The sequence below is a fragment of the Leopardus geoffroyi genome, chromosome B3 (assembly GCF_018350155.1).
Source record: "Leopardus geoffroyi isolate Oge1 chromosome B3, O.geoffroyi_Oge1_pat1.0, whole genome shotgun sequence".
NCBI lineage: Eukaryota > Metazoa > Chordata > Mammalia > Carnivora > Felidae > Leopardus > Leopardus geoffroyi.
In genome coordinates, this window is record NC_059337.1 from 72,629,270 (window position 1) to 72,642,236 (window position 12,967).

The 12,967-nt window shown below is 43.1% G+C and overlaps 3 gene segments (V, D, J or C); all 3 read left to right on the forward strand.

Moving 5' to 3' along the window:
* Positions 1–3,087: 3,087 nt before the first annotated feature.
* Positions 3,088–5,668, forward strand: LOC123583322. The segment is given in 3 exon segments: positions 3,088–3,500; positions 3,961–4,252; positions 5,455–5,668. Coding segments are annotated over 3 exon segments (435 nt in total).
* On the forward strand, positions 5,634–6,384 carry LOC123583692. The segment is given in 2 exon segments: positions 5,634–5,749; positions 5,936–6,384. Coding segments are annotated over 2 exon segments (501 nt in total).
* Positions 6,385–10,891: 4,507 nt separating this feature from the next.
* On the forward strand, positions 10,892–12,225 carry LOC123583693. The segment is given in 2 exon segments: positions 10,892–11,383; positions 11,765–12,225. Coding segments are annotated over 2 exon segments (513 nt in total).
* The last annotated feature ends 742 nt before the right edge of the window (positions 12,226–12,967 follow it).

Sequence of the window (12,967 nt, forward strand, 5' to 3'; positions counted from 1 at the left end):
TCTTCTTCTTCTTCTTCTTCTTCTTCTTCTCCTTCTTTTTCTGGAGAGATAGAGACAGAGAGCAGGGGAGTGGCAGAGAGAGAGGCAGAGAGAGAATTCCAAGAAGGCTACATGTTGTCAGTGCAGATTCTGGTGCAGGGCTTGATCTGAAGGCCATGAGATTATGATTTGAGCCGAAGTAGAGAGTCAGACACTTGAACCACCTGAGCCACCCTGGAGTTCCCAAATTTCCCTTTTTTAAAAGATACTAATCATGTTGGATTAAATTCCATTCAAATAACCTCATATAACTTCATTATTTCTGTAAAGACAATTTGTCTAAATAAGGTCATATTCTAATTTGCTAGAGATTAAGACTCCAAGTCCCCCCCCCCCTCGTTGGTCCGTGTTGGGGGGGGGCACAGTTCAACCCATAACACCACAGCCATTAACAATTACTTTCAGTCTAAAGACTGATACATGGGAAAACTAGTGTTTCTTTCTCTACTTGCTTGATATCCAGTAACGTTCTCCCAGAACAAGATAATAGATAGCAACACAGAGATATCAAGTTACATTTGTCGACCTGAACAGTAAGATAATTTTTCTTGTGATTTCCTATATTAAACATAGTTTGCATTTGTATAGAACATTAAGGCTTAGAGAGAATTTTCTTATGCATACTTAATTGATCTTTTAATCTCTCTCATAGAGATGAAGAGAACAAATGCTTTGCACTAAATACACGACTAGCAAGTCCTGAGAATCACTTACAATCCTCTTTGTCTAAATCCTCATTCAGGGTCTTTTTTTCCTTTGCACAAAATATACTCCATAGTCCATGTGACCAAGCCCAACCACTTGTTACTCTGTTTAACAAAGATTATAATTTCCATAAATTGCTGGGTCTGAGACATAATGACTTTTGAGAAACATTTCTTCTGTCCACGTATAGTGACCACTTGGGGTCGCTGTTGTAATTAGTTGACTCTATTTTGCTTTATTTATGTACAAGGTGTTCTAGAGTCTTTAGCTTCCCCTGAAATACTTCTTTTCTCCTCCATTTGCTACTGCGGGCAGGTTGGTTATTTATTCATGACTTGTGATATCTAAAATGTCACTAGAAGTCATCCGCATTCACTAATGTTTACTTGAGGAAATGGAAAAATTGTTCACTCAGAATAAATTGGGCAATTCTAGACCTAAAAGTCACCTCCTAAATATTTTCTAGTGATTTTCCATTCGCATATTATATGAGCCAAGGAATCACACCACATTAATGTGAGTATCTAGTATGTTTTGATTATTGTAGTTGGCAGATTCCATTAACATTAGGTGTTTTGGGGATTTGTCTCTTTTCCTAAATGGTGTTTGTTGTTGTTGGGTTGTATGTGCATGAGTTATTACTATTATTCAATTTATATTGGATATGTCTTGATGGAAGAGTGAATGGCATTATTTTAAAAAATCATGTGTAATAAAAGCAAAAATGAAGTCTTGGGACCTCATGAAGATAAAAAGCTTCTGCACAGCAGAGGAAATAATCAACAAAACTGAAAGGCAAGCGATGGAATGGGAGAGGATATTTGCACTGACATAGCAGATAAAGGTTAGTATCCAAAATCTATAAAGAACTTATCAAACTCAACGCCCCCCCCCCTCCAAATAATGCAGTGTAGAAATGGGGGAAACACGTGGACAGACACTTCTCCAAAGAGGACATGCAGATGGCTAACAGACACATGAAAAGATGCTCGACATCACTCATCATCAGCGAAATACAAATCACAACCACAATGAGCTCTCACCTCACATCTGTCAGAATGGCTAAAATTAACAATGCAGGACACAACAGATGTTGGCAAGGATGTGGAGAAAGGGGAGCACTTGGGCACTATTGGCGGGGATGCAAACTGGCGCAGCCACTCTGAACAACAGCGTGGAGATTCCTCAAAAAATTAAAAATGAAGCTGCCTTACAACCGAGCAATTGTGCTATTAGGTATTTATTCAAAAGATACAAAAATGCTGATTCGAAGGGGTGCATGCACCCCAATGTTGATAGCAGCACTGTCAGCAATAGCTAACGTGTGGAAAGAGACCCAGTGTCCATTGACTGATGAATGGATAAAGATTTGACATATGTGAAAAAGTTAGTCAGAGAAAGACAAATACCATATGATTTCACTCATATGTGGAATTTAAGAAATAAAACAGATGAACATAGGGGAAGGGAAGGAAAAGTAAGATAAAAACAGAGGGAGGCAAACCAATAAGAGATTTTTAGATACAGAGAGCAAACTGAGGGTTGCTGGAGGGGTGTTGGGTGGGAGGGATGCATTAAATGGGTGATGGGTATTAAGGAGGACACTTGTTGGGATGAGCACTGGGTGTTATATGTAAGTAATGAATCACTGGGTTCTACTCCTGAAACCATTCTTACACTGTAAGTTGACAAACTGGGATTTAAATAAAATTTAAAAAAACATATATGTTATATATATATATATATTTATATATATTTATATATATAATTTATATATATTTATTATAAAAAAAACGTATATAATCCTGCACAACTACTTTCACTGATTCAGATGAGAAGGAAGGGCATGAAGAAATTGAAGTTCAGACCAGGGAAGTTGCTCAAGGTCAAAAGATGGCAGAACTAGGACTTGAAATTAAGTCTGTCTGACTCTGAATTTGAGTGCCTTTTCTTCTTCATCACCTCACTTCCTCTCTGGTTGGGTGAATGATTCGGCATCAAATGTCCTAGGCCAGCTGGTCAGTAGGGACCAGTGAGGGGTCTCCTCCTCTGTGCAACAATTGTTAAGTGAAGTCTGAGACGCAGTTGTTAGATGTGGACTTAGTGAGATTATAAAAGGACACCAGGGTGTCAGGAGAGGAAAGGTCCAGTTCAGACAAGCTCATGGGCTCTTTTGTGGAATAAGATTAGCATTTCCCGTTCATCTGGTTGCATAGGACGAATGGGAAGGATTCCAGGCATGTAGGACCAGGTCAGGGGTCATTCTCAGCTCTATGAGTATCACAGTGACTACAATCAATGGCCGCCTTCTGGGACTGTGGGAAAAGTGATGTGATGGGGAATAAGGAGCCTAGTGGAATCTACCCTCTGATATATTAGCTTCCTTCAGACCAAATCTACAAGGGGTTATACCTTCGCAAAGAACGAAAAGGAAATCGGGGTTGCTGTGCTGTTGTGCTGGAAGCTTTTACCTTTTATTCTTCTTCCTGAGTGTTCAGTTGAACCTTAGGGGGAAGCTCATCTGGGGAGGTGCTGTCGGTGCTATTGGCTTATGCTGGAGACAGCCCCAGGTGACACCTGCTGGGGACAGCCCTGGGTGATAGCTGCTAGTGTGGCTCTGGCTTTCCTGCTGTGCCTCTTTTCTGGTTCGTGTCCCAGGCCAGTCTCAGACTCTGCAACAGGACCGCGACTCCAGGGCCGGGTTTAGACCTAGGATATGAGGCAGGTGACAAGAGTGACTGTGCTCTTGCTCTTGGGTGAGTTTATTTTGGGATTAAAAGGAATTAGGGTGTGGCTGAGCCTAGACGCTGGACTCTTTCTTGCCTGTTATCATTGCTCTTTACCTAAGATGTCAAGGACTGGCTGTGGGGTCCTGTGTTTCTCTAGGTAGAACCTCACCATTCATGCAAGGGGTGACTCAGGGCAATAAAGATGTTCTGGATTACTGAGCCCTGGGAAATATTACCCCTCCATGGGTGGGAGATATTGCCCCTGTTACTTTTGTACACATGTTCCTGGGGTTCTGAAAATAAATATTTTTAAAAAGTGTCCTAAAACACAAATGGGAAGGAAATTGCATGTGTCTGCATATGGTGGGGAAGGAGGATGTGGGGGTGGATTTGACTGTGAGAGAGAACCTGGAGGGTGCCGAGTTGGACCTTTAATCCACCCAGTTTCAGGATAGGAGCTAGTATTGTGTGTTGACTCCTTTTACAGGTACTTTGAGCCTCGCTAAGACCACCCAGCCCGTATTCATCGAGTCCTACGAAGGACAAGAAGTGAACATACCCTGTAACCACACCAAGATCGCTACAAATGAGTATATCCACTGGTACCGACAGTTCCCCAACCAGGGACCACACTTTGTTATTGAAGGATATAAGACAAACGTGGAAAATGAAGTGGCATCCCTGTTCATCTCTGCGGACAGGACGTCCAGCACCCTGAGCCTGCCCCGGGCTGCCCTGAGAGACACTGCTGTGTATTACTGCACCGTGAGTGACTCACAGTGAGTCAGATGGGGCTGCACCTGTACGATATCCCCTGTAGGGTGGGAGGCAGAGCCCAGGGGAAGCCCCAAAGAGTTGTGCCTTCTGAACTGTTTATTGTACTTTATTGTTTCCAGAAGGCATTAGCAAATCTATGTATCATTTTTGTATTTAAAAACATTTGAACTTACTTTTTTTATTGGGTTTATTTTTATTTATTTGGAGAGACAGAAAGAGTAAGCAAGAGAGGGACAGAGAGAGAGGGAGGAAGAGAGAAAGAGAGTCCCAAGCAGGCTCTGGCTGTAATCATGAAGCCCGATGCAGGGCTTAAACTCACAAACTGTGAGATCATGACCTGAGCTGAAGTCGGACTCTCAACTGACCGAGTCACCCAGGTGCTCCAATTAATTTATTTAAAAAAATTTTTTTTTCAACGTTTATTTTATTTTTGGGACAGAGAGAGACAGAGCATGAACGGGGGAGGGGCAGAGAGAGAGGGAGACACAGAATCGGAAACAGGCTCCAGGCTCTGAGCCATCAGCCCAGAGCCCGACGCGGGGCTCGAACTCACTGACCGCGAGATCGTGACCTGGCTGAAGTCGGACGCTCAACCGACTGCGCCACCCAGGCGCCCCCCAATTAATTTATTTTAAAAGAGAGAGAGGGGGAGAGAGAGAGCACACATGCCTGCAGAGGAAGGCCAGAGAGAGAGAGAGAGGGAGAGAGAGAATCCCAAGCAGGCTCAGATCTGTCTGCTCAGAGTCTGACGTGGGGCTCCATCCCATAACTCTGGGATCATGCCCTGAGCTGAGATTGAGATCAAGAGTGGGATGCTAAACTGACTGAGCTATACAGGTGCCCCATTTTTTTTTTTTTTTTTTTTTAGAGAGAGAAAGAGAGAGAGTGTGTGAGTGGGAGCGAGGGGTAGAAGGATACAGAGAGAATCCCAAGCAGGCTCCACCCTGCCAGCACGGAGCCTGACTTGGGGCTTGAACCCAAGTAGTGGGAGATCATGACCTGAGCCAAAATCAAGAGTAGGACGCTCAACGGACTGAGCCACCCAAGGGCCTGAAGTCCCTATTTCTGTCTGAGTTGTCATGTCACTTTCCTTACTCTCCATTCCAACTTTCCATCTTTCCTACCTAAAACAGTTTTGAAAAAAAAGACAAAAAGGTGGGGAACGTTGGATATCTCTCTTTACTGCTTCCTCTACCCCCTCCAGCCTGAATCCTCTCCCCCAACACATTGACACCCCTGAGAAACCTTACACACGCAGCCAAGGCGGGGCCATCATTGCTGGAGTTTCCTGTAAAGAAGCAAAATGAGAAGCTGAAGCGCGAGTGTGATTGGTGCTCAGTGATTCTGGAGGGACGTGGTGACTGTTGACAACACAACTTCTCTGGACCCAAGACTCTACGCTCTTCAGAGTAGGGGTGAAGGCACGTAGGCGACCAGACAAGGAGTCATGAAGAGACAGCGGGGAGCCCTGCTGGGGCTTCTGTGGGTGCAGGTTTGCTGTGAGTGGGGGCATCCCAGACGGGGGCGGGGGAGGTTCACAGCCCGCAGTGGAGGGGGAGCTGGCACAGAGCTCCTGCAGGGTCTCACCCTCAGCGGGTGTTCCCAGGAATACTTTATGGGTTTGAAAACTGCCTCAGTGGCTCTGCAGCGATTTCTTTTGTGTTTGGTTTTGTCTTTCCAAGCAGGGGTGAGAGGGATGGACGTGGAGCAGACACCTGCAGCCCTGAGCCTCCAGGAGGGAGCCAGCTCTACCCTGAGGTGCAATTTTTCCAGCTCGGTGACCTACGTGCAGTGGTTGCGACAGAACCCCGGGGGCGGCAGCCTCACCCGACTTTTTTACATCGCTTCAGGGATGAAGCAGGATGGGAGGTTAAACTGCACGGTGAACACTAAGGACCGGCACAGCAGCCTGCACATCAGGGCCTCCCAGCAGGAAGACTCAGCCACCTATCTGTGTGCTGTGGAGGCACAATGCTCCCTGCTGCTCTGCAGCCTGTCCGCAAACTGCAGCTGGGCTCCCAGCTCAGCCTCCTCCACCAGGAAGCCTTCCTGTCTCAGTTTCATTTGCACAGCCTTATGTTTCGTTATTCATTTTGTCAGTCTTTTAATTCTGTCTATAATTATAAACTTATAATGCTAACATGGAGCTCTTAGAGATGCTAAACACAGTGGCAAGGTTCAAAGTCACGTTTAAGTAAACAGTGGAAATGTCCAACTCAGGGTCAAAGCTAGAGCTTCAATGAGCAGAGACTAAATAGGTTACTATGGCGTGAAGCCCACACATGTTACGTGTTGCTGCTACAACTCACCTGTTAATGTGAACACGTAGCTCAGCTTTTAGGAAGGGTAAAAAAGAGCCTGGTCTTACTTGGTCATGCTTGTATTTATGACTTTTAGTGCCTAGAGGTCCCGAATAACAAATATAATAGCAAAGCAGCTAATGTTTAGGGAACATTATGTGCAATGAGCACCACACAAACACCTTTATTACCATGTCACCTCCATAACACCTTATGATGCGGGTACTGTGTTGTCCCCACCCCCACAGTTTTACAACGAGGGTAAGAAGCTTAAAAAGTAAAAAGGTAAATGACTTCGAAAGGCAAGTTGCTAATTGGCCGACCCACTATTGGAAGAGAAGCAATGTGACTTCATCCCACGTTCTTTTTTTAAATGTTTAGTTATTTATTTTGAGAGAGACAGAGAGAGAGCGAACATGAGTGGGAGAGGGGCAGAGAGAGAGAGAGGGAGAGAGAGAATCCCAAGCAGCCTCCACACTGTCAGTGAGGAGAGGAGCCTGATGTGGGGCTCAATCCCACGAACTGCAAGATCATGACCTGAGCTGAAATCAAGAGTGTGACGCTTAACCGACCCAGCCACCCAGGCGCCCCTCAGATCCCATGTTCTTTTTTTTTCAGATCCCATGTTCTTAATCCCTACATTCTTACTACCTTTTCAAGGACCTGTAAATCAAATTATTTAATATGATTTTAATATTATTATTTAATATTGAATTATTAATATTGATAAATATGCAGAATGTTTTCATACATGTCAATGAATAAAGAAGCATATTTTGACAATTTCTAATTAGTGACATCTAAGGTAAAGTTAGTTGTTGAGGTCCTCTATGAAGTGATGACTCCCCTATTGTTATCTGTTCTACAAAAGCACCCACTGCCATTTCCAGCAAGTCTCAGTGACCCAGGCAGCAAAAGCGAGTAGACAAATGAGACCAGACTCATGCCATGAGTAAACCTTGGCCCTATCAGCCATCGGGAATCTGCTTTCTCCCAAGAGAGAAGTAGTCAAAATTATTTCATTTGGAGTTCATTCAAACATACATTCACTCTGGATGCCTGGGTGGCTCAGTCGGTTAAGCATCTGACTTCAGTCTGGGTCATAATCTCGCTGTTCCCTAGTTTGAGCCCCACATTGGGCTCTGTGTTGACAGCTTGGAGCCTGGAGCCTGTTTCAGATTCTGTGTCTCCTTCTCGCTCTCTTCCCCTTCCCCACTCATGCTCTGTCTCTCTCAAAAATAAATACACCTTAAAAAAATTTTTAAAAAGCACAAAAATCATACATTCACCCAACAAGTATTTATTCTGTAGCATGATGTGACAAGCACTCATGTGGAGGTTGAAGATATCTGATTCCACATTACAGACAAGCCTCCCATACATATGGAATTTTTATTGTACAATGGGGAGATAGGGCAAGGAAACAATTGAACAAATGACTTCAAAATATAAGTGATATTAAGAAAATAAAATGTGAAGGAGAATCGCAGTGGTCATGGAGCTTTCTGGAGTGGTGACATTTGAACTGAACCTTCAGTAATGAAAATGACAAAACACAAGGTGTTAATACCTGGGGTAAGGAAGAGTTTTCAAATGCAACAGTCGCCATTAGGCAGAAGCAAATTTGGTATATTTGTGAAAGAAGGCTGATGTTCCCAGAAGGCAGTGAGAAGGAGAGTGGTGGGTGATGTGTCAAAGAGGGAGTTAGGGGTCCAGTCATATGTGGCCTTATACCATTATGGTTAGGTTCACATATTATTTTATACGTAATGGGGAGCATTTGAAAGGTTTTATTTTATTTTTAAAATTTTTTAAACATTTATTTATTTTTTGAGAGACACAGAGAGACAGAGCACAAGTAGGGGAGGGGCAGAGAGAGGGAGACACAGATTCTGAATCAGGCTCCAGGCTCTGAGCTGTCAGCACAGAGCCTGACATGGGGCTCCGACTCATGAACCTTGAGATCATGACCTGAGCTGAACTCGAACTAAACCACCCAGGCACCCCTGAAGGGTTTTAAATAGGTGTTCTAATTTATATTTCAGAAGGCTCACAGTCCATGCTCTGAGGAACGGCTCATGGGGAAGCGTGTGGCAAGACTATGGCACAAAGACAAAAAGAGCTTCCAAGACCCAATGAAACCTGGTGGAGGCCAAGTTCTGGGAGGGGTCCTATAATATAGTCACATTTTCTTTATGTGAAGATTTCAAAAGGAAGTTATTTTAATAGCAATTGGTTAAAACCAATTTCCCATGCTAACTACCCTTATATCAGGCCTTCCCTTGTTTTAGGTGGTGTTGGAGTGGCTTCAGACATTTTTGGGACTCTGGCTAAGGTGAGATGGAGTTGAGGACACATTTAGTTTACATTAGATGAGATATATTTATGTGATTTGTAGTGATTTCTGTGTAGAGTTAAGTTTCTGCTAATCATTCCTAGTGTAAGAATTGCTTTCAGGAATATTTCTTCTGCCTACTGTGTCCACTCTCCAAGCATTAAGACGTGAAATGGCACAAAAGTGGCTTGGACATGGGCTATGGCCCTCAGTACTTAAGTATGTGGGTAGAAGAAGAGAATCAAGGTTTGAAATACACAGAGATGTACATTGTAACTTGCCTGTTCTAGGTACCTCCTGTAAGTGGAAGGAAGCCTACAATAATTATCCTTTTGTGTCTGGTTTATTTCACTGCAGCCTGTCTTCCAGGTTCATCCATGTTGTAGCATGTGTCAGAATTTCATTCCTTTTTAAGCCTCAGTAATATTCCGTTACATAGGTATACCACATTTTTTTATCCATTTGTCAGTTGATAGGCATTTGGGTCATTTCTGCTATTGGGCTATTATGAATAATGCTGTTATGAACATTTGTGTACAAGTTTGTAAAAATATGATTTTTAATCAGAGCCTTGAAGAATAAGAAAGAATTAGGCAAAGCTAGTTAATTCATGGGAGTGAGGATCTGGAGTATAAGAAAAGATAGGAGAAGTAGTCTGGGGCCAGACTGTGCAGATCCTTCCTTATAAGGTGTGTAGATTTTATTCTAAGTGTAATGTCAAAGCCATTGACTGAATAAAAGCTCCATAATGACATGATCTAATTAGTGTTTTAGTGCTGTCACTCTTGCTGCTATGGAGGGAATGGGTTGTAGAGAGCAAAAACAGAAAGGAGACTACTGAGAAGACTATTGCAGTGGTTCGGGTGAGGGGGGTAATAGCCTGGATTAAGGTTATGGTGGTGAGTATTGGAATTTGTGACTGCATTCAAGATGTATTTGTCAAGGGGCACCTGGGTGGCGTAGTTGGTTGAGCATCTGACTCTTGACCTCGGCCCAGGTCATGATCTCATGCTTCACTGGGCTCTGCTCTGATGGTGCAGAGTGTGCTTGGGATTCTGTCTCTCCTTCTCTCTGCCCCTCTTGGGCTTGTGCACGCGTGCTCTCTCTCAAATAAATAAAAGCTTAAAAAAAAAAAGATGTATTTGCCAAATGTTGCCAGAGGGGTGGTGGGTGAGGAAGGGGCAACATGGCAGAAGGGTAGTGGGAGATACAGGATTCCAGTTATGGAATGAGTAAGTCACGGGAATAAAACATGGCACAATGAATATGTCAATGATACTGTAGTAGAGTTGCATGGTGACAGAGGGACCTACGGTCGTGGTGAGTGCAGCATAATGCTTAAACTTGCCAAATCACTATGTTGTACACCTGCAACTAATGTAACATTGTGTGTCAACTACACACAAATAAAAACAGTTAATAAAGAAGATGTATTTATTTCTTCCATCAGGTTTTTAAAAAAATTGAGATATAATTGACATATAGCATTGTGTAAGTTTAAGATGGACAAGAGTTTGGTTTGATATGTTTATGTATTGCAGTGTGATTACCACCATGTCATGTCATGTATCATTTCTTTTTCTATGGTGAGAACAATGAAGATCTAGTCTCTTAGCAATTTTGAAGTTAATCATACTGTATTTTTTTTTATAATCACTGTGCTGTGCATTAGATCTCCATGACTTACGTATCTACTAGTTCTAAGTTTGTACCCTTAAACAATCTCTCCCTAGCCCCCAGCTCCTGATAAGCACCATTCAACTGTCTTTTTATGAGTTTGGTTTTTTAAGATTCTACATATAAGTGATATTATACAGCATTTGTCTTTCTCTGTCTGACATATTGCACTTGGCATAATGCTTCAGGGTCCATCCATGTAGTAAATGGCAAGCTGTCCTTCCATCTCGTGAGTGAATGATATTCCATTATATAATATACATCACATCTTCCTTATGTGTTTATATGTTGACATGTGTCTGATTTCAAGTAGACTAGGCCTGTTGAAAAAACGTGGAAAACATGTAACTTCTTCAAATTTATTTAAAATGACTCAATGCTGTGCTGAGATGAGACGGAATTCTGAAATCTACATTTACACTACGTTTTCTTTCTGTGAATCCAGTAACTTCTGACTGGAGACACACTAAAAACTTAATTTATTCAACCTATTGTTTTGTGTGTCAGTCTCCCATAGATACAGGATGAGAGGATTTGACCAGCTGGTTTAGCAGATGGGGACCCGACCACAAGATGGCAGAGCATCTCTGCTAATGTAGATATGTGAAAGGGTCCTTTTGGTTGGCTCTGTAAGAGTTGGCTAAAGACAGAAGCAGATGCCTGTGTAGACAGTTTAAGAAACCACTGTGCTTTGGAGGAAATCAAGAGATAACTTGGTAACAGAAGCAGCTCTCCTGGCTGGAGACTGCCGGTCCCAATTGGAAGAAGCATGAAGACACTCATTGGACCTTTGTTCCTGTTCTTGTGGCTGCAGCTGGACTGTGAGTGGAAAGCTTTTGGGAACAGGCTGTCTTAGTAAATATTCGTTAGAAGTCTATATGGGAGACTGGCCTCTTCCAGATTTCCTGAAGTTGCTGCAGCAAAAAAGAAATGCAGGGGCACCTGGGGTGGCTCAGTTGGTTAAGCGTCCGACCCTTGGTTTCATCTCATGGTTTGTGAATTTGAGTCTGTGTCGGGCTCTGCACTGACAGTGTGGAGCCTGCTTGGGATTCTCTCTCTCTCTCTCTCTCTCTCTCTCTGCGTGTCCCCACACCCCTCCGCTATCTTTCTGTCTCAAAATAAATAAATAAACATTAAAAAAAAAAAGCAAACTCTGGAGAATGGCGACCTGATGCTCTTGCCTGGCTTTTCTTTTTGCACAGGTATGAGTAGAGGAGAAGAGGTAAAGCAGCAGCCTTCTTTCCTGAGTGTCTGGGAGGGAGACAGCTTTGTTATCAACTGCACTTACACTGACAGTGCCTCCACCTACTTCTTTTGGTATAAACAACAGCCTGGAAAAGGCCTCCAGTTGCTTATATATACTGTTTCAAGTATGGACAAGAAACAAGAACAAAGGCTCACTGTCCTATTGAATAAGAAGGACAAACATCTCTCCCTGCAAGTCACACGCACTCATCCTGGAGACTCAGCCACCTACTTCTGTGCAGTAAGAGCACAGTGGTCCCCAAGCACCTGCAGCCTGTCTCCAAACCTAAAACTGGGGTGGAAGCCTCACTCTTTTTATTTTGCCACAGGCCTTCAAGTTAGAGATTTTGCTGTATTGAATTTTAAACATATAAACATTCTAAATGATTTGAAGAGTCAGTTTCAAGTGACCCAATAAGTGTCAGAACATTGGGAATGAATACTGAAGGGAGTTAGTGATTTCTTAGTTAAATATCTAGACTTTAAGATTGACTTTATGAGTATCATTCAGAGTTCTCCTTTACCAAGGACATCTTGGTGTCAATGTCAGAGAGTGTTCTTTTTGATGGGAAGATTTTTATCTTTTGATAATAGCATTTATTAACTTTTTCTTATTATAAAAATATTAACTCTATGTTATAAGAAGAAAACCAAAAAGATATATAAAATATAGAGTCAAAATATAATGCTATTATACAGATAAATCACGGCTAACATCTGGTATACCTTCTTCGTGAAACTCTTGTTAAAAATTAGAAGCACACTAGGGGCACCTCGGTGGCTCAGTTGGTTGAGCATGTCACAGTTTTGTGGGTTCAAGCCCTGCATTGGGCTCCGTGGTGGCAGCGTGGAGCCTGCTTGGGGTTTTCTCTCTCTCTGCCCCTCCCCCGCTCACGCTGTCTCTCTCAAAAATAAATAAAAAGAAACTTAAAAAAAAACTAGAGGGGCGCCTGGGTGGCGCAGTCGGTTAAGCGTCCGACTTCAGCCAGGTCACGATCTCGCGGTCCGTGAGTTCGAGCCCCGCGTCAGGCTCTGGGCTGATGGCTCAGAGCCTGGAGCCTGTTTCCGATTCTGTGTCTCCCTCTCTCTCTGCCCCTCCCCCATTCATGCTCTGTCTCTCTCTGTCCCAAAAATAAATAAACGTTGAAAAAAAAATTAAA